General features: G+C 39.2%; 1 protein-coding gene and 1 pseudogene across 8 annotated transcripts in view; one reads left to right on the plus strand and one right to left on the minus strand.

Annotated features, from left to right (window-relative positions):
* The window catches only part of AXDND1 (axonemal dynein light chain domain containing 1), a 115,784-nt gene that overhangs the window by 75,269 nt on the left and 18,905 nt on the right, over window positions 1-21,610 (minus strand). For all 7 annotated transcript variants that reach the window (XM_082704083.1, XM_082704082.1, XM_082704081.1 and 4 more), the window contains exons 9-11: window positions 21,264-21,385; window positions 1,700-1,840; window positions 897-1,001 (exon numbers count right to left, since the gene is read on the minus strand). In XM_082704083.1, the coding sequence (XP_082560209.1) occupies window positions 897-1,001; window positions 1,700-1,840; window positions 21,264-21,385 (368 nt within the window). The remainder of the gene's footprint in view (window positions 1-896; window positions 1,002-1,699; window positions 1,841-21,263; window positions 21,386-21,610) is intronic.
* Window positions 3,979-14,132, plus strand: LOC309849534 (inosine triphosphate pyrophosphatase pseudogene; annotated as a pseudogene). Its single transcript has 2 exons — window positions 3,979-4,002; window positions 13,529-14,132. The product of its transcript is annotated as an inosine triphosphate pyrophosphatase pseudogene (transcript).

Raw genomic sequence — 21,610 nt, forward strand, 5'->3', positions numbered from 1 at the left:
ACCTTCACATTTCAGTGTCAGTAAATTAAGTTTTATTGGAACACAGCCATGTGCTGGTATCGCCCTTGCCTGCTTTTACAATGTAGTAGCACACATTACGAAGGCAGAGTTGATTGAGTAGTTGCTTCAGAAACCGTATTTCACCATCTGACCCTTCACAGGTAAAGTTTGCTAACCTCTAAAATAGGATAAAAACATTAGGATCATAGTAGATCTATTAAAATCTTAAAAAGAACTAGACTCACACTAATTAGGAAAACACAAACAAAAACCAGAAACCTTTTCGTACCCTTCGGACTGATAAAAGATATGGACAAAGGGGAAATCTCATGCACTGATGAGAGGATATACTGGTTTGACTAGAGCATTTGGCAATATCCCAGCAAGACAAGGCCATGCAGAGCCTATGACCCAGCAATTCCACTTCTAGGGATAAACCCCTGGAAAATTCACACAAGAAGACACTAATGAGATGTGTATTAAACAGTGCCTGAGGAGTTAATATTGATTAAATATATTAAATATATTGATTAAAAGATCCTTGTAGGGGCGCCTGGGTGGCTCAGTGGGTTAAGCCGCTGCCTTTGGCTCAGGTCATGATCTCAGGGTCCTGGGATGGAGTCCCGCATCAGGCTCTCTGCTCATCAGGGAGCCTGCTTCCTCCTCTCTCTCTCTCTGCCTGCTTCTCTGCCTACTTGTGATGTCTCTCTGTCAAATAAATAAAATAAAAAATCTTAAAAAAAAATTTTTAAATAAATAAATAAGATCCTTGTATATATATTAACTCTTCCAGGCACTGCTGTAATAAAAAAGTTCAAATGTTTCTATAAAATTTTGTTTCTTCAAGTAAGGTGTGAAGCATGTATGACATAAGGGCTAACATCTTGTTAACTCACCTGGCATTCTTTTCAGCATCTAAAAGAGCTTGCGCCAAATCCTTGTGTGCCTTCTCTGCTTCCTTTGTTAATTTCATATCATGTGCACGAACCAGACACAACTCCCTGAAATAGAGTGAAGAAATTTTATGTCCATAGTTGAAGAGTTCCAGAAAGCTTCTACCCAGGAAATCCGATTTATACTCAGGAATCTTCTCAGTTATGTGTATCTCTCTTCCTAGTTTTTACACCTTGTAAACCAAATCAAGAAATCTCATGTCCATTTAGATGGAATTATGTCAGGTTTGCCAGTGGAATCCGGTTAGCTGGAAAGGACTGAAAGATTATGTGAAAGATCTTCTCAAATTGGAAGAAGGCAGATGCTAATAGGCAAGGCCACCAGGCTCCTCTATCCTACCTTCTGACATGCCTATCTTACCCTCTTCATTCTTGCTACCAATCATTCTTGACACAGGTTACATTAGCACTAACCTTGACTGCTATGTAACGCTTATCCTCTTTTGGATTTAATCCTTAACATCTGTAATCATGGCACTGCTCTGTAAACATGATTACGATCAACATCTCAATTCTGCAGAAAAAACAGGAATCATCTCCCTATTAAACATACATAGATCCCTAGTTTTGTGTTAACCTGTGTAACCCAGGTCTCTACTTCTACATCTAGTCCTTTCCATTCTCTTCCTAAACCCCCAAAAGAAAAAAGAGAGTCCTCTATTTTAACCATTCTACTCTTCTTTTTATTCTCTTCAGAGACACGGTTTTGACTAGTGTCTTGTGTTTAAGATAATCACAGATTTTACCTGGTCAGTTCTTCAATAACATTCTTAAAATTGTACAGCTCTTCTAGAATGCGCTGGTCCATCATTCGCTGAGTTACCAAGTCTTTGTAGAACTCAATCATCTGTCTGGCAATTTGGTCAAGCATTTGTACATACCGCTCTCTGCATGAGAAAGAAAACAAGGTATCATTCAAAAAAAGGAAAAAAGGGAAAAAGAGCCAGAAAATATATGAAAGAAAAAGTAATGTTAGGGAAAAAAACAGTAGATACTCATAAAAGATATGCAAGAAGAACAAAATAGGAAAAGAAAGGGATCTAACATGTATATTCCTGCCATGCTTACACAAGCTAATAAATTGTGGAAGATTTTAAGCAGAGTCAATCATTTGGAATGTGATGTCTGAGATGTAAAGCAAGAGGAGAAATCCTTTTACATCTCCTTCTAAATTATAGACTCTATGAGGATAGAAACCATGTCTTATATATTTATATGGAATGGGATTTGTTTTTAAAGATTTCATTTATTTATTTGACAGAGAGATCACAAGCAGGCAGAGAGACAGGCAGAGAGAGAGGAGGGGAAGCAGGCTCCCTGCTGAGCAGAGAGCCCGATGCGGGACTCGACCATAGGACCCTGGGATCATGACCTGAGCCAAAGTCAGAGGCTTTAACCCACTGAGCCACCCAGGCGCCCCTAGAACGGGATTTTTTATAAATAGTTGAGTTAATGAGTAAAACCACTTTCCCCAAGTTGTTTAAGTGTCAAAAGACACCAACTGTTCAAAAAATGAATAAAGACCCTAAATCCAAAGAAGCCATTTCTTTCAGTTTCAAATAAAACTAAATATTTGGAAATGATTACAAATGAAAAATTACAAATACCATTCTAAGCAGCCTTTCTTCATATTAAAAGTGATCTAGGTGTTATATCCTAAACCTGAGACTGGCAATTTATAGTATTTTTGAATTGGAATGGCCATTTAGTTTAATATCTCACCCATAACAGAAAGAATTATCCAGGCTTTGCTCAAACACCTAGAGTCACAGAGAGTTTATCAGTTTGATATGCAGTTCATATACTGGAAATATCGATTTTAAACACACCTTCTTTAGGACTTCCCCTGCTGGCAATACAAGGACAAAATAATCTGAAGGATCTTCTTATTACACTACAACTAGATCCATGACAGAGCATACTTTCAGAAGCATTACTGGGCTTGCAGAAAAAGAACAGATGTCTCCAGGGGCAACGAACAAAAACTATGAACAAGATACAATAAACTAAGAGTGGACTGGGAAATGGTAATCTGTGTTCACTAGGCAAACCCAAGGTCATGTTGCCCCAGTGAAAATAACAACATTGGGGAGAAAGGGTAAGATGGCAGAGTAGGAAGATGCTGAACTCACATCGTCCCATGGACATACCAAGTCTGCTACTACATACAGTGCAACTTACTCTGCGAAAGACCAGAAGACGAGCAGAACAGTACTTCCAACAGTACTTCCACTTTATATAACGATATAAATAAAAACCTACATGAAAAAGGGTAGGAGGGGCAGAGAGAGAATCAAGAACTAAATCCCTGGTGTAGAGACCCACAAGGAGGGATATCACAGGTGTGGAGGTCCCTGCACAACCTGCCCACCCTGGCAGCTGTGTCTTCCAAAGTGACTACTGTTGTATCACACCCAGCAGGTAGCCTCAGCCAGGAAAGACATGCCTCCAAAGTGAGTCCTACCCCAGGGAGAGAAGGAGCCAGCCCCACCCACTGCCATGCCTACAACTGTCCTGCAGAACCTCACAGCTGGCCATGCCAGGAGCCTACCCCACCTACCTACAGTGCACCCACAGCACTTATGGCCCAATCAAGAAGGTTCACACAGTTCACAGAGGGGTCATCCCTGGAGCACCTAGTTCTGAAGACCAGCGAGGATTGTGTTACTGGGTCCGACAAGATGCCTTCTACATAAGGTCACTCATTTGAAACCAGGAGACAGAGCTGACCTACTTAATACATACAAATAAATACAGACTTAAACAAAACAGAGAGAAGAACATGTTCCAAACAAAACAATAAGACAAAACCGCAGAAAAAGAACTAAATGAAACAGAGATAAGCAACCTACCTGATAATGAGTTCAAAGCAATGGTCATTGATGCTTGGGAGAAGAATGGATGAACTCATTACGAATTTTAACAAAGACAGAGAATTTAAAAATTTTTTTTAAAAATGAAGCTGAAGAATAACTGAAAAGAAAAATACACTAAAGGGAATCCAAAGCAGAAAAGAGGATGCAGAATGGCTCAGAAATCTAAAGACGAGGTAGTGAAAATCATCTGAGGTGAACAGCAAAAAGAAAAAAGAATTTAAAAAATGAGGACAGGGTAATAGACCACTAGGCAACATCAAATGCACTAACATTCACATTATAGGGGTCTCAGAAGGAGGAGAGAGAAAGGGACAAAAACTGATTTGAATAAATAATAACTCAAAACTTCCGTAATCTGAGTGCCGCTTCCAGTCGCTTCCAGTCGGCGACGGCGACGAGAGAAGAATTAGGCACAAACAAGTCAGCTGCAAAAGACTGGGAGCAGGGGACAACAGTCCAAAAGGACTACTGCCACGAGCAACTCTACAGTCTCACTTTTATTGGATAGAAAATAATAGCCAACAGAAGGATTGATGAAGGTCACACGTTAGTCACGTCTTGCAGGCAAGCAAGGAGGAGGATAAAGTTTATAGTTAACCAAGCACATTCAAAGGACTCATCTAACCAACAACGAGCAGTTCTGGGAAGAGAAAGGAGCGATCACTAAAAAGGGAAGCAGGCGGTTTTCGTTCCACCCTGAGCTGACCAGGCGTTCCCGGGTGCTCGGCTTCACTGAAGCAGGCGGCGCTCTGCCCTGGGCGGGCCAGGCATCCAGCTGCCCAGCTTCGGTGAAGGGGCGGCATTCCGCCCTGAGCGAGCCGGGCATCCCCAGCTGCCCAGCTTCACGGTCCTACATCGTCCTTCTCCCCAAAGACCTGTTGTCAGTATCAGTGTTTCTTAAGGCCCTATCTAAATGTGCTTGGCAACTAGTAAAATCCTCCAGAGGTTACAGTTTAAGTAACAAGTTGTTCCGAGGAGCAGTAGCACTGAGGAAGGAAACAGACATCCAGATCCAGAAAACACAAAGAGATGAACCCAAAGAGGTTTGTACCAATGCAAATAATTAAAATGCTAAAAACTAAAGAAAAAGAGAATATTAAAAACAGCAAGAGAAAAACAACTAGTTATGTACAAGAAAACACCCATAAGTGTAGCAGATGACTTTTCAGCAGGACCCTGCTAGCCAACAGGAGTGACTTGATATATTCAAAGTGCTGAAAGGAAAAAACTGACAACCAAGGATAGTCTACCTGGTAAGGTTATCAATCAGAACTGAAGGAGAGCTAAAGAGACAAAAATTAAAGGAATTCATCACCACTAATCCAGCCTTACAAGAAATTTTAAAGAGACTTCTTTAACCAAAAAAGGAAGGGCCACAAGTAGAAGTAAGAAAATTATGAAATTAAAAAAATGGTAAAAGCAAGCATATGCTAAAGGTAATATACCAATCACTTACAAAGTAGAATTAAGGTTAACAACAAAAGCAATAAATCAATTATATCTATAATAATTAATTAAGGTCTATATAAAATTAATTAAGGGATATATAAAATATAAAAATGTCAAACAGGATGTCAAATACATAAAGGGCTGCATGGGGAGTTTAAATTTAAACAACTGTCACCTGCCTCCTTAGCGCAGTAGGAATCGCATCAGTCTCATAAACAACTGTCAAGTTAAAGTAGACTATTTTTTTTTTTTTAAAGATTTTTTATTTATTTATTTGACAGAGAGAGATCACAAGTAGGCAGAGAGGCAGGCAGAGAGAGGAGAGGAGGAAGCAGGCTCCCTGCTGAGCAGAGAGCCCGATATGGGACTCGATCCCAGGACCCTGAGATCATGACCTGAGCCGAAGGCAGCGGCTTAACCCACTGAGCCACCCAGGCGCCCCTAAAGTAGACTATTAATAGGGCACCTGGGTGGTTAAGATGGTTAAGCATTTGCCTTCAGCTCAGGTCATGATCTCCTGGTCCTGGAGGTCAGAATCTCCTGGTCCCATGTCAGGATCCCGGCTCAGCAGGAAATCTATGGGGACTCTGCTTCTCCTTCTGCCTCTCCGCCCCTGCTCACACTCTCTTTCTCAAATGAATAAATAAAAATCTTTTAAAACAATAAATAAATAAAATAAAATAGACTGTTAAGGGGAACCTGAGGCTCACTTGGTTAAGTGTCAGACTCTTGATTTTGGCTCAGGTCAGGATCTCAGGGTTGTGAGATTGAGTCCTGTGTGAGCCTGCTTAAGATTCTCTCATGCTCTCTCTCTCTGTCCCTCCCCTGCTCACATGCACAGGCACATGCTCTCTCTTAAATAAATAAATAAATCAGACTATTAAATAAAAAGGTCTTTTTTTTAAATTTTATTTAGTTATTTGACAGAGCAAGAGAGCACAAGCAGGGAGAGCAGCAGAGGGAGAGAGATCATGACCCTTAAGCAAGTGAGCCACCTAGGTGCCCCTACAAAGGGTGTTATATATAAACCTCATGGTCATCACAGATCATGATCTCAGGGTCATGAGATTAGGCCCGATGTCAGGCTCTGCACTGGGCATGAGGCCTGCTTAAGATTCTCTCTCCCCCTCTCCCTTGCCTCTCTCTTGCTCAGGAGCACATGCATGTTCTCTCTCAAATAAATAAATAAATATTTAAAGTAAATAAATAAATAAATATCTGTTAAATACATAGGGTATTACAGATAAACCTCATGGTAACCACAAACCAAAAACCTCTAATAAATAGGGGTGCCTGGGTCGCTCAGTCATTAAGCATCTGCCTTCATCAGCTCAGGTCCTGATCCTAGGTTCTGGGATTGAGAACCACGTTGGGCTCCCTGCTCGGCAGGAAGTCTGCTTCTCTCTCTCCCACTCCCCCTGCTTGTTTTCCTGTTCTTGATGTCTCTCTCTCTGTCAAGTAAATAAATAAAATCTTTAAAAAAACAAAAAAACTATAATAAATACACAAGAAACCATAAAGAGAAAGGAATCCAAGCATAATACTAAAGAAAATCATCAAATTGCATGAGAAGAAAGGAACAGAGAAGAACTATAAAAAGAACCAGAGGGTGCCTGGCTGGGGGCTCAGTCAGTAAGCATGCAACTCTTGATCTCGGGGGTCTAAGTTTGAGCCTCATGTTAGGTGTAGAAATAAAATTAAAATCTTTGGGGCACCTGGATGGCTCAGTGGGTTAACTCTCTGCCTTCAGCTTGGGTCATGATCTCGAGGTCCTGCGATTGAGCCCCACATAGGGCTCTCTGCTTAGCGGGGAGCCTGCTTCCCTTCCTCTCTCTCTCTGCCTGCCTCTCTGTCTACTTGTGATCTCTCTGTCTGTGAAATGAACAAATAAAATAATAATAAATAAATAAATAAATAAAATCTTGGGGGGGGGGGGAGAGAGCCAGAAACAATTAATAAAATTGCAATAAATACAAACTTACCAATAATTACTTTAAATGTAAATAAATAAATAATAAATTCAATAAAAATAGAAGACTCCTATATGCTGCCTACAAGAGGCCCACTTCAAATACAAAGACATATACAAAATGAAAGAGAAGGGACGGAAAAAGATATTCCATGCAAATGGAAGTGAAAAGAAGCTGTGGTAGTGATACTTATATCACACAAAATAGACTTTACAACAATGAACATAACAAGGGACAAAGAACAGTATTACATAATGATAAAGGGAACAATTCAACAAAATGATACAGCAATTTATTTCTCAAAAAATTCAACAACCTAGAAGTAGAAGCAGAAACATACAATCTTCCCAGACTCAAGCAGGAAGAAGTAGAAAATCTAAACAGATTAATTACTAGTAATTAAATTGAATCAATAAACAAAAAAAAAATTCTCAAAACCAACAGAAGTCAGGATCAGAGGTGAATTCTACCAAACATTTAAAGAAGAGTCAATATCTATTCTCAAACTATTTCAAAAAATGAAAATGGAAGAACTGTTTCAAATTCATTTGATAAGGGCAGCATTACCCAGATAGCAAAACCAAAAACACCACAAAAGAAAAGAAAATTAGAAGCCAATATCCCTAAGGAACACATATACAAAAATCCTCAGCAAAATATTAGCAAACTGAATTCAACAAAACCTTAAAAGGATCATCCACCACAATCAAGTGCGATTTATTCCAGGAATGCAAGGATGGGTCAATATCTACAAATCAGTGTGATACACCACATCAACAAAATGGAGGATAAAACGATATACAGTCATCTCACTAGATGCAGAAATATCATTTGGCAAGTTTAACATCCATTCACGATAAAATCTCTCAATAAAATGATATAGAGGAAATAAAACTCAATATAATAATGGCTATCTATGACAAACCCACAGCTAACATACTCAATGGTGAAAAGGTGAAAGCTTTTCTCTAAGATCTGTAACAACACAAGTGTGTTTACTCTTACCACTTTTATTAAACATAGTACAAGAAGTCCTAGCCATAGCAATCAGACAAGAAACAAAAACAAAGGCACCCAAATTAGTAAGGAAGAACTAAAACTGTCACTATTTGCAGATGACATAATACTAAATATAGAAAACCCTAAAGATTCCACCAAAAACTATTAGAATAAATGAACTCAGCCAATTTGCAGGATATAAAATTAATATACAGAAATGAGTTGTATTTTTATATACTAATAAACAAGCAGAAAGAGAAATTAAGAAAACAATCCTATTTACAATTGCTCCAAAATAACAAAATACCTAGGAATAAATTTTACCAAGGAGGTAGAAGACCTATATTATAAAAATAGTATGATACTGATGAAAAAAATTAAAAGTAACACAAATAGAAAGATATACCCTGCTCATGGATTGGAAGAATTAATATCATTAAAATATCCATTTTGCCCAAAGCAATCTACAGATTCAATGAAATCTCTATCAAAATATTAACAACGGGGAGGCCTTGGGTGGCTCAGTCAGTTAAGCGTCTGCCTTCATCTTGGGTCATAATCCTGAGGTCCTGGGATCAAGCCCCATGTTGGTAGGGGGTTTCCCAATCAGCAGGGAGTCTTATTCTCCCTCCCCCTCTGCCCTGCTTATGCGCTTGCTCTCACTCTCTCTCTCTCAAATAAATAAAGAAAATCTTTTAAAAAATACTAATAATATCTTTCACAGAATTAGAACAAATAATCCTAAATTCATACGGAACCGCAAAAGACCCTGAATAGCCAAAGCAATCTTGAGAAAGGAGAATAAAGCTGAAGGTATCACACTCCCAGATTTCCAATTATTCTGCAGTGCATTAGTAATCACAACCACGTAGTAGTAGCACAAAAACAGACACATAGATCAAAGGAATAAATCAGAGAACCCAGAAATAAACCGACATTTATATAGTCAATTAATCTATGACAAAGGAGGCAAGAATACACAATGGGGAAAAGACAGTCTCTTTGATAAGTAGTATTGAGAAAACTGGGCAAACATAGCAAAAGAATGAAAGCAGAACACTTTCTTACACCATATACAAAAATTAACTCAAAACTGATTAAAGACTTAAATGTGAGCCCTAAAATCATAAAACTCCTGGGTGGCTCAGTGGGTTAAACCTCTGCCTTCGGCTCAGGTCATGATCCCAGGGTCCTGAGATCAAGCCCTACATTGGGCTCTCTGCTCAGTGGGGAGCCTGCTTCCTCCTCTCTCTCTGCCTTGCCTCTCTGTCTACTTGTGATCTCTCTCTCTCTGTCAAATAAATAAAATCTTTTAAAAAAAAAAACCTCCTAAAAAATAAAAAATAAGCCATAATCTCTCTAACATCAGTCTTAGCAGTATCTTTTTGGATTTATCTCTTCAGAAAAGAACAACAAAAACAAAAATAAACAAGTGGGACTATACCAAAATAAAAAGTTTTTGCACAGTGAAGGAAATCATCAATGAAATGAAAGGCAATCTACTAAATGGGAGATATTTGCATATGATACACGCAATAAGGAGCTAATATACAAAAGGCATAAATAAACCATACAACTTAACACTAATGAAACAATCTGATTTAAAAATGGGCAGAAGGGGCACCTAGTTGGCTCATTCAGTTAAGCATCTGCCTTTGGCTCAGGTCATGATCTCAGTGTTCTAGCGTCGAGCTCCGTATCAGGCTCCCTGCTCTTGGGAAGCCTGCTTCTCTCTGTCCTCCCCACTCATGTGCTCATTCTCTCTCTCTCTCTCTCTCCTCATATAAACAAATAAATAAATCTAAAGAAAGAAACAAAGAAATTGGCAGAAGACATGAATAGACCCTTTTTAAAAAACACATACAGATGTACAAAAAGCACATGAAAATATGTTCAACATCACTAAACCATAAGGAAAATGTACATCAAAATCACAATAAGATATCACCTCACACCTGTCAGAATGGCTAGAATCAAAAAGACCCTTAATAACAAGTGCTGGTGAGGATGTGGAGAAAAAGGAACCCTCAAGCATTGCTGGTGCAGCACTTTGAAAGTAATATGGGAGTTCCTCAAAAAATTAGAAATAAAAATACCATATGATCTAGTAATTCCACTTCTGAATACTTACCTGAAGAACATGAAAATAGTAATTTGAAAATATATATGCACTCCTATATTTATTGTAGCATTATTATTTTTTTTGTAGCATTATTTTTAAAAACTAAAACATAGAAGTAACCTAAGTATTGAAAGATGAATGGTAAGAGATAAAGAAATGGTGGTAAAAAAATTTAATTAACTAATTAATTAATTAAAATAAAAAAGAAATGGTGGTGTGTGTATAAAATAATACTATTCAGTCATTAAAAAAGGAAGTCCTGGGACGCCTGGGTGGCTCAGTGGGTTAGGCCGCTGCCTTCGGCTCAGGTCATGATCTCAGGGTCCTGGGATCGAGTCCCGCGTCGCTCTCTGCTCAGCAGGGAGCCTGTTTCCCTCCCTCTCTCTCTGCCTGCCTCTCCATCTACTTGTGATTTCTCTCTGTCAAATAAATAAATAAATAATCTTAAAAAAAAAAAAAAGGAAGTCCTACTATTCATGATATGAATGGACCTAAAGGGTATTATGCCAGGTGGCATATGTCAGGCAGAGAAAGACAAACATCATTTGATTTCATTTATATGTGAAATCTAAAAAACAAAACAAAGAGAACAGAAACAGACTCATAAATACAGAGAACAAACTGGTGGTTGCCAAAGGGGAAGGTGTAAAGGACTGGGCAAAACAGTTGAAGGGGACTAAGGGGTACAGACTCCCAGTTATGAAATAAATAAGTCATGAGGATGTAAAGTGCAGCACAGGAAATATAGTCAAAAATATTACATTAACTTTATGGTGACTTATCATGGAGAATATCTCATAAAATATACATAGTTTCAAACCACTATGTCGTACACCTAACACTAATATAATATTGTAGTCAACTATACTTCAATTAAAAATAAATAATTTTTTTTAAAATACCAACATTGAGGGGTACCTGGGTGGCTTAGTCTGTTAAGCTGCCTTTGGCCCAGGTCATGATCCCACGGTCCTGGAATCAAGCCCTATTTCCAGGCTACCTGTTCAGAAGGAAGTGTGCTTCTCCCTCTCCTTTTGCCTCTCATACCCTACTTGTGCTCTCTCTCAAATAAGTAAATAAAATCTTTAAAAAAATTAAAAATATTTAATTATTTTCAGAGAGAAAGAGAGAGAGCACAATCAGGGGGAAGGGCAGAGGCAGAGGGAGAAGCAGGCTCCCTGCTGAGCAAGGAGCCTGATGTGGGACTCAATCCCAGGACCCTGGGATCATGATCTGAGCCTAAGGCAGACGCTTAACTGACTGAGCCAGCCAGGTGCCTAATAAATAAAATCTTAAAAAAAAAAAAAATACCAACACTTTGTTCAAGACTAAGCCTTGGACCAGCTTCAAGGTAGAAAACCTGAGTGTTGGACCACTATATGAAGCGAAGATTCCAGAAGGAAGAAAATGGAAATCCTCTCTTCAAGAAGCATGGTTTACAACCTGAGGATTTCATGATTAAGATTAGCCAAATGTGGGGCGCCTGGGTGGCTCAGTGGTTAAGCCGCTGCCTTCGGCTCAGGTCATGATCTCAGGGTCCTGGGATCGAGTCCCGCATCGGGCTCTCTGCTCAGCAGGGAGCCTGCTTCCTCCTCTCTCTCTCTCTGCCTGCCTCTCTGCCTACTTGTGATTTCTCTCTGTCAAATAAATAAAATAAAATAAAATAAAAAATGTGTAATGCAAGTTACCTCACTTCTTTAAAAAAAAAAAAAAAAGATTAGCCAAATGTTACCTATAAAAGCAAATACTGCAAAATACTCATTTAAATAAATCATCACAAACGAAGACTCAGAAGAAACAACAGTCATTTTAGTCACTAGTAGTTTTCATATATTAGAAGTATGAGATTTAAAATATAAAACTATGCAGAAAATGTTTGAGAAATGAAAGACTGAATCTATAAATAAGCAATAAAAACATATTAACTATGATGAGAAAGATATGGAAACAACCAATAGAAACCTCTTAGATGGGAAGTATAATTACTGAATTGTAAAACTCAAAAGATGGGTTTTGGAATAGATGCACCTGAAGTGGTTTATTATTGTCTTCGGAAAAACTACCTAGAATGCAGCACAGAGACAAGGAGATGGAAATGAGGAAAGAGATATTAAGAGACAAAAAGCATAGGATGAAAGCATCCGATATAAATCTAATCAGAGTTCCAGAAAAAGAAAACAGAGAAAATTGAAAACAGATATTTATCGAAGAGATCACCATTGATAATCTTGCAACACTCATTAAGGATGTTAATCTATAATAGGATTGTGGAATATAAATAGGTACAGGGGGAAAAAAAGAAAAGAAATCCAGAGAAACTAAACGTACTCTCCTGCATGAAATAACAACCACCAGAAAAAGACAAAGTATATGGAACAATTTTCAAGACATGTGTGAAAGAAAAATTTTCAAGACCCTTCACCTAAGGCACTGAAAGAAAGTAATTATTGACTAGAGGTAAATAAAGTAAGCCCTATGATTATTCCATCTTTTGGACTTGAAAGGCCAAAGCATAAGGACAAAGAACCCAGGAGAAACCCAGTAGATTCTGGGTTATGGAGACAGAGCTAAGAGTCTAAGGAGAAAAAGAGGACAGAGTACCAGAGGGAAAAGAGCTGTATAGGAAGATCCTCTGGTGGTCTGCTGAGGGTCCTTCTCAAGTATTCAGCTAAGTAATGATCAGAGGATCAATGTGAAGAAACTGTCTGAAGCCAGGGAAGGAGCCAGCTGAAAGGATCAATAATAACTAAGAGCATCCAGGATTCACAGGTGGCTCGAAATAGTGCTGGTTCCAACTAGTCAGACTGGAAAAACTCATGATTCATGGGTCACTGGATACAGTACAAAGAAGAGTCTGCCTAAGAAATAGGCAGAAATAATTAGCTTTAAATTAAGCACTGTTCTGGTCCCGCCTAAAGGCCCAAAAGGATCAAATTATTTTCAAGTAGTTCATCATCACTTCATCATGTTTCAGATCAAAGTTCAATATTTTTAGAAATAGAAAAATACACAGCATCCAATAAAACTAAAACTCACAATGCCTGCCATGCAGTCATATTTATTAGTCATGCAAAAAAGTCAGAAAACACATTTATGAAGAGAAAAAAATGAGTCAGAACTGTCATAAATGTTAGAATTAATGGACACAGATATTAAAAGCTGGAGGAGGTCATTCAGATTCTAGGAAATAGTTTCCATGATCTTGGGTGGCACAGAAAATTGACCTGCCAGAGTTCCAGAGAGAGCCTGAGGAGATTTGTGTACAGAAGTGTCAGGAAACAGCTCACCAGGTACAAGAGCTTGTACTGGTGGAGGACACCTAGCTGCTTCAATTCCTTTGGGAGCCCCCTGGCCCCTACATAAAGTGGTTTCTGGAGAAGTTAAAGCCTGAAGGTCTCTGCCAGCTCCTGCTGGGTTTGAGGACAGACTTGCCTGTGTGCTCTACACATTTGTGCTCAGCACCAAGGACCCCAGCAAGCCAGTGCCCCTATTCAGGGACCAGATCGTGGTGCTCCAAGGCCTCCAGAACTTTGGCTGAGACCCCTGCTTTCAGCCTGATGGATACAAGCAGACATATGCAAAGATGCCCAGAGCTGAGAAGAATGCCGCCTTCCATCACTTCCAGGCCCTGCCTGAGCTACAAAAACACTTTTGCAGCTTGACTTTTCTGGTGGACACTGAGGATCTGAGGAAGACTAGCCTGAAACCTCCCCCATCAGTCAGCAGTCCTCCAAGTATTGCCTTCAGGGTTCCCACTTCCTAAGAGTGTTGAGACAGCCTCACCAGCCCTGTTTGGAGGAGCAGTTGGCTCTGCTTGGAGAAACTTTGGGTAGGGACATCATTATCATGTCTTTGAGGATTCAACGGTCCCTCCCACAACTTCCTGACCCGGAATCCTGAAAGGACCTTGGATGTTAAACTGGCGAGGGCACGATTGAGGGTTTGGGAAGAACCACACAAACACCCCAGATGTTTTTAAATTGCAGCAAATAAAAATACTGAAAGCACTTGCTTCCAATATAAAATGAATATATCAGCTTTGGGGGAAAAAAAACTATAACTATATTCTCTGTATTTGCATTGTTAAGTAGAGACATGGAAGATATTTTTGAAAAGACCCAAACTGAGCTTTTCGAGATGAAAACTACAATGTCTGAGTTGAACATCATTGGGTAGAGTAGATTAGAAAAGGAGATTAGATAGGGTAGAAGAAAAGATTAGTAAACTTGATGATAGAGCAATAGAAACTATCCAAAATGAACAGAAAAATATTTTTTAAATATGAAAAAATGTTCAAAGCATCAGTGATCCCTGGGACTATCTCATTATTCGTGGCCTAATGTATGAGTAAATGGACTTCCCTGAAAAGGGAGGAGGGAAGAAAAAATACTTGGAAGAAAAACTAGCCAAAAAACTCCTATATTTGATGAAAAACATAAACCCACAAATCCAAAAAGCTCAATGAACACCAAGCACAAGAAATATGAAGAAAATTACACCAAGGTGTATCATAATCAAATTGCTCAAAAGCAATGATATGACGCTCACAACTCAGTGAATTCTACAAAATAATGGTCAGAAAACATTTCAGCAGTTAAAATTGTGGTGTGAGTAAAGCAACCAGTCTGAAAAGACTACCTGCTGTGTGATCCCAACTAGATCACATTCTGGAAAAGGAAAAAGTATAGAGACTGCAGAATGATCAGTAGTTGCTGCGGGTCTGAAGGAATGGGAATGGAGGAGGGATGAACAGGTGATAGGTGGGGGGGAGGGGTTCAGGGTCGTGGAACTGTTCTGTAATGGTGGTGATACTGCATGAAATCGACACTGACTAATTAGCGTGCTTCCCACATATGGTATATTTCACCAAGAAAGCCTGAAAAAACTGGGGATATTTAGCCTGAATAAGGGAATGCGTAACAGGGAAAACAAAAATGGCTATTTTCAAGGGGCGCCTGGGTGGCTCAGTGGGTTAAGGCCTCTGCATTCAGCTTAGGTCGTGGTCCCAGGGTTCTGGGATCGAGCCCCGCATCGGGCTCTCTGCTCGACGGGGAGCCTGCTTCCTCCTCTCTCTCTCTGCTTATCTCCTCTGCCTACTTGTAATCTGTTTGTCAAATAAATAAATAAAAATCTTTTTAAAAAATGGCTATTTTCAGGGACGCCTGGGTGGCTCAGTTGGTTAAGCAGCTGCCTTCGGCTCAGGTCATGATCCCGGCGTCCTGGGTTCGAGTCCCACATTGGGTCCTTGCTCAGCAGGGAGCCTGCTTCTCCCTCTGTCTCTGCCTGCCATTCTGTCTGCCTGTGCTCGCTCTCGTTTTCCTCTCTCTCTCTGACAAATAAATAAAATCTTTAAAAAAAAATAAATAAAAAATAAAAAAATAATAAATGGCTATTTTCAAATATTTAAAGAGCTATAAGGTAAAAGGAAGAACCAAGTTATTCTGAGTATTTTCACAGTACAAAATGAGGGTAAGTGGGTAAATTTATAGGAAAGCAGATTACATTTATATAAAGTAGCTGTTAAATTTTTTTAGTAGGAGAAATTTGATACACAAAGGAATATGTGCAAATGAAGAATCACAGTGCTGAAATGACTGTGAACACTATAATTTTTTATTGAGATATAATTTATATGTCATAACATTCACCCTTTAAAGTATATAATACTGTTTAGTATATTCAAAAAGTTGTGCAACTATCAGCACTAATTCCAGAGTATTTTCTCATCACCCCACCCCTGCCAAAATCCTTTATGGTACCTATTAGCGATCACTCTTCCTTTCTCTTTCTCCTAGTCTCTGGAAACTACTAATCTACTTTCTGTCTGGATGTACCTATTCTGGACATTTCATATAAATGGAATCTTACAATATTGTGACCTTTCGTTACTAGCTTCTTTCACTTAGTATGTTTTCAGAGCTCATCCTTGTTATATCATGTATCAATACTTCATTCCTTTTTATGATTGAAAAATATGCAAAATATGCATTTGTCTATACCCATAGAATACAACACAAAAAAATAAACCATAATGTAACCTATGGACTTAAGTTAACCATAGGATATCAGAGTATATAATAGCATGCCACATTAATAACAGATGTTAATAATGAAAGAAACTGTATATGGAGAAGGGGGGATAAGTGGAAATTCCTTATTATCTGTTCAATTCTGTAAATTTAAAACTATTCTTAAAAGAACCTTTTATCTTTTAAAGAAAGCCAGGGACATCTGGGTGGCTCAGTCAGTTGAGCAACTGACTCTTGATTTCAGGTCAGCTTGTGATCTCAGGGTCCTGGGATCAAGCCCTGCATCTGGCTCCTTGCTCAGCGGGAAGTCAGGTTGACCCTCTCCCTCTGCCCCTTCCCCCACTTAGGCATGGGCTCTCTCTCTCTCTAAAATAAACAAATCTTTAAAAATAAATAAATAAATAAATAAATGCCAGATGAGCACTTTTTTTTTTTTAAGATTTTATTTATTTATTTGACAGACAGAGATCACAAGCAGGCGGAGAGGCAGGCAGAGGGAGAGAGGAGGAAGCAGGCTCCTCGATGAGCAGAGAGCCTAATGCGGGGCTCAATCCCAGAACCCTGGAATCATGACCTGGGCCGCAGGCAGAGGCTTTAACCCACTGAGTCACCCAGGTGCCCCACGGGCACATTTTTAAGAAAAATGAGTAAGTTAAAAAAAAATTTTTAAATGAATAGGTAGGGGCACCTGGGTGGCTCAGTGGGTTAAGCCTCTGCCTCCAGCTCTGCTCATGATCTCAGGGTTCTGGAATCGAGCCCCACTTCAGTACCATCTGAGTAGCTGGAGACTACTTCCCCGTCTCTCTCTGCCTGCCTCTCTGCCTACTTGTGATCTCTGTCTGTCAAATAAATAAACAAAATCTTAAAAAAAAAAAAAAAAGAAGAAGAAGAAGAAGAAGAAGAAAACGTTACTAAGAAAATCATAAGGAAGAAAAAATACATTTATAGTACCGGACTACAAAAAATCTGTTCTACGTGAACCTGTGAAATTCAAACCCATGTTGTTCAAGGGTCAACTGTATAAATGCTACATGATCCCATTGATATGAAGTTCCTAAATAGGTAAACTAATCTAAGGGGAGAAGAGGTCAAAACTCCTGGAGAAGGGGGTAGGCATTTACTGGGAAAGAGCATTAGGGAACTTTGTGGGGGAATGGTAAGCCTCCACATCTTAAGAGTTTGTGTTTGTCAAAAGTCAATAAAGGCAGACAAGATTTGTGTTTCTCGATACATGTAAATTTTACTCAAAATGGAAAAAAGGCAAATTAAAAACTCTGTCTGGTTAATGATATACATGACAAAGTGTTTAGGTGGAATACACTGAGGTCAGCAATTTACTTTGAAATACATGAAATGGCTGGATGGATAGAAGGATGGCTGGATGGATAGACAAGTGATAAAGCAGAGTAAAATGTTAATGGCAGATCTAGATAGTAGGTATTTGTGCGTTCACATTAAAATTATTTCCATTTGGGGGCATGCAGGTGGCTCAATTGGTTAAGTGATTTCAGCTCAGTCGAGCCCTGTGTTGGGCTCCTTGCTCAGCACAGAATCTGCTTGAGGATTCTCTCCTTCTCCCTCTGTCCCTCCCCCTGCTCGACTCTTTCTCTGTCGCTCTCTAAAAGTAATAATATTTTTTAAGATCATAAAATAAACAAAATAAAGTAAAATTCTTTCCCTTTTTATAGATATTGGGAAATTCCCATAATAAAATATTGTAAAAAAATAAAAATAACAACAACTGAAAAAACGTCAGGTGCCTGCTGCAACCAAAGATATTTATAGTGTCAACCAAAAAGACTGCAACAACATCCCTATTTCTTTGTAATGTGAGAATCTTGTTCGGCTCATATTCAACCTGGCAGTTATTCTTCCTCCTATAAAAAACATTATTATGGGGACGCCTGGGTGGCTCAGTTGGTTGGACAACTGCCTTCGGCTCAGGTCATGATCCCAGAGTCCTGGGATCGAGTCCCACATCAGGCTCCCAGCTTCATGCAGAGTCTGCTTCTCCCTCTGACCTTCTCCTTGCTCATGCTCTCTCTCACTGTCTCTCTCTCTCAAATAAATAAATAAAATCTTTTAAAAAAACAAAAACAAACAAACAAAAAAAACATTATTATGAAACTCTGTTGCATATGAAAACTTTTTCTTCTGAGCTCCTGGGTGGCTGAGTTGATTAAATGTCTGCCTTTGGCTCAGGTCATGATCCCAGGGCCCTGGGATTGAGTGCCGCATCAGGCTCCTTGCTCAGGGGGGAGGTTGCTTCTCCTGCTGCCTGCTACTCCCACTTCTTGTACTCTCTCTCTCTCTCTCTGTTTGGCAAATAAATAAATAAAATCTTATAAAAAATAAAAAAAGAAGAAGCAAACAAACAAAACTTCCTTCTGCTGTAACAGGCCTCAGAGGCAGTTGCATGAAAAGCAGAGACACACACAAGCAGATCAGAAAGCACTCAATGAGACCAGAGGCAGAAAACTGTGGTAACAGGCAAACGGAGAGAGGAAGTCAGAGGCTGATGTCAAGTATTTCCAAGGCATGAATGGTATTACATCTTCTGGGGACTTCTATTGGATCCTCACAATGATCTCGTGAAGCAGAGAAAACACTTTAAGATACCAAGCTCAGGACAACCGTAGTCTTCCCCATGGAAGGTGGGCCCTACCCCTTCAAAAGATCTCCTACCACAACAAAATGCTGACCACTAGATTATTCTGAACTACCGTGTTTCACCATTCCACAAACACATAGTGAATGTTTGCATAATCAGCCTAAAACCTCATGGCTTATTCTCACCTACCTTGTATTCTTTTTTTTAAAAAAAGAATATTCCACATTCATGTATACTTTCTATTTACTTATGTATGTATATATTTACTTACTTAAAATAAGCTCAACGCCCAAAGTGGGACTTGAACTCACCACCCTGAGATCAAGAATCACATGCTCTACTGACTGAGCAAGCCAGGCTTTACATTTTTAATTCCCAACTTTACCCTATTCTAAGTACTTAGCTTAGGACTGCCCGTCTCTTTCTGTCTAGACTTTTGGGATTGGACCTGACCTTATTTTGGCCCCTAAAGGCTAACTCCTGAAATCAGCTAGAAGAGTCCCACTCATTTCTACGCCTCATAAGGGGAAAGTCTGGATCTGCCATTAGTCATTGAGCTCCTTTACTATGCTTCCTCATCTGTCCCTCCCAGCTCTGTTCTTGGATTGACAACTCAGACTTCAGTTGTTCTGACCCTCATTTCAAGTTGCATTCTCCAGCTCTTGAGGTGTTCCAAGAACTGACTCCTTAGTATCCAATCTTGACAAGTATCTTATTAATGGCTTTGCTCCTCATATCTCCATAAATCCATAACTCAGACAGTGGAAAAATGGGGCAAACTTATGTTATTTATTCTCATTCCATAAAGCAGACAGTGGGAAAATAGGGTGAATTTATATTACTTGTTCTCATTCAGGAGAAATACTTTCAGAAGATCTAATAATCTTCCTGTGGTTTCATGGCAAGTAAGCTGCAGATATGTAATTTGAACCCAATATTCTAATTACACTATTCCTTCCAGCTTTTTGTTAAGTACCACAGTCATACAAAGCATTACAGTTTTAATAGTATTTATCATGATCATCTATAATAATTATATATACAAGGCATCTACTTCTGTGCTCTCATTTAACCTCACCACAATCCTATGAAGCTTTTTAATACTTGACACAGAGTACATACTCCACAGACACAACTGACTGATGAATGGACAAATGGACAAATGAATTGGGACAAATTCCCAATCATAAAAGAATATAGTGTTGGGGCACTTGGGTGGCACATCTGGTTAAGCATCAGACTCTTGGTTTCAGCTCAGGTCACTATCTCAGGGTCGTGGGATCAAGCCCCCATCAAGCTGCACACTCAGCATGGAGTCTGCTTGAGATTCTCTCTCTTCCTCTCTCTCTGCCCCTGACTCATGCTCCCTTACTCTCTCTTTAAAGTAAATAAATCTTTAAAAATAAAAAAGAGTTGGGGCGCCTGGGTAGCTCAGTTGGTTAAGCGACTGCCTTCAGCTCAGGTCATGATCCTGGAGTTCCGGGATCGAGTCCCGCATCGGGCTCCCAGCTCCATGGGGAGTCTGCTTCTCCCTCTGACCTTCTCCCCTCTCATGCTCTCTCTCTCTCTCAAATAAATAAATAAATAAATAATTTTAAAAAATAAAAAATAAAAATAAATAAATAAATAAAAAAGAGTGGTGCCTGGGTGGCTCAGTGGGTTAGGCCTCTGCCTTCAGCTCAGGTCATGGTCTCAGAGTCCTGGGATTGAGCCCCACATTGGGCTCTCTGCTCAGCAGGGAGCCTGCTTCCCTTCTTCTCTCTGCCTGCCTCTCTGCCTACTTGTGATCTCTGTCTGTCAAATAAATAAATAATTTTAAAATCTTCGGGGGAAAAAAAAAAAAAAGAATATGGTGTCCAACATCTCAAAAGAAATCATCTTAAGAAAGTCCTCAACTGGGGCGCCTGGGTGGCTCAGTGGGTTGAAGCCTCTGCCTTCAGCTCGGGTCATGATCCCAGGGTTCTGGGATCGAGCCCCGTATCGGGCTCTCTGATCACCAGAGCCTGCTTCCCCCTCTCTCTCTGCCTGCCTCTCTGCCTGCTTGTGATCTCTGTCAAATAAATAAATAAAATATTAAAAAAAAAAAGTCCTCAACTATTTTTTTTTTTTACTATAGAAAACAGAAATGCAATTCAGTTCCTTATTATCAATAGAATAGAGAAGGGAACTTTTTTTATTTTCTTAAAAGCAGATATAAAAGAATTGTAATATAAAACTCACAAGGAAACTGGGATATTCCAAAAATAGCTCTAACCTGATTTTAGACAGTAGTTCTCCTCTATCTGCACAGTCCACACTGACTTGCCGAATTAGTTCATGAAATACTGTATTGTAAATGTTCTGTTCCTTCCTTAACATATGTAGTAGTTTGTGCATCTGGCAGAAGATAAGGAATATCATTAGTATTTATTGCAGTCTTATCAGCAAAATAGCACTTTAGGAAGTAAGTATGCTGAATGTAAACGTTTTAGAAACACCTTGATAATTTATTTCACTTATATTTTTCTTTATAAATATAACTACAAAAATAATATATTTTTTTTAGAAGTCTGTTTCATTATGTACCTCTTTACGCGATGCACTGAGAAGGTCACAGTATCA

Source organism: Mustela nivalis, assembly GCF_964662115.1.
Source record: "Mustela nivalis genome assembly, chromosome: 16".
Lineage (NCBI taxonomy): Eukaryota > Metazoa > Chordata > Mammalia > Carnivora > Mustelidae > Mustela > Mustela nivalis.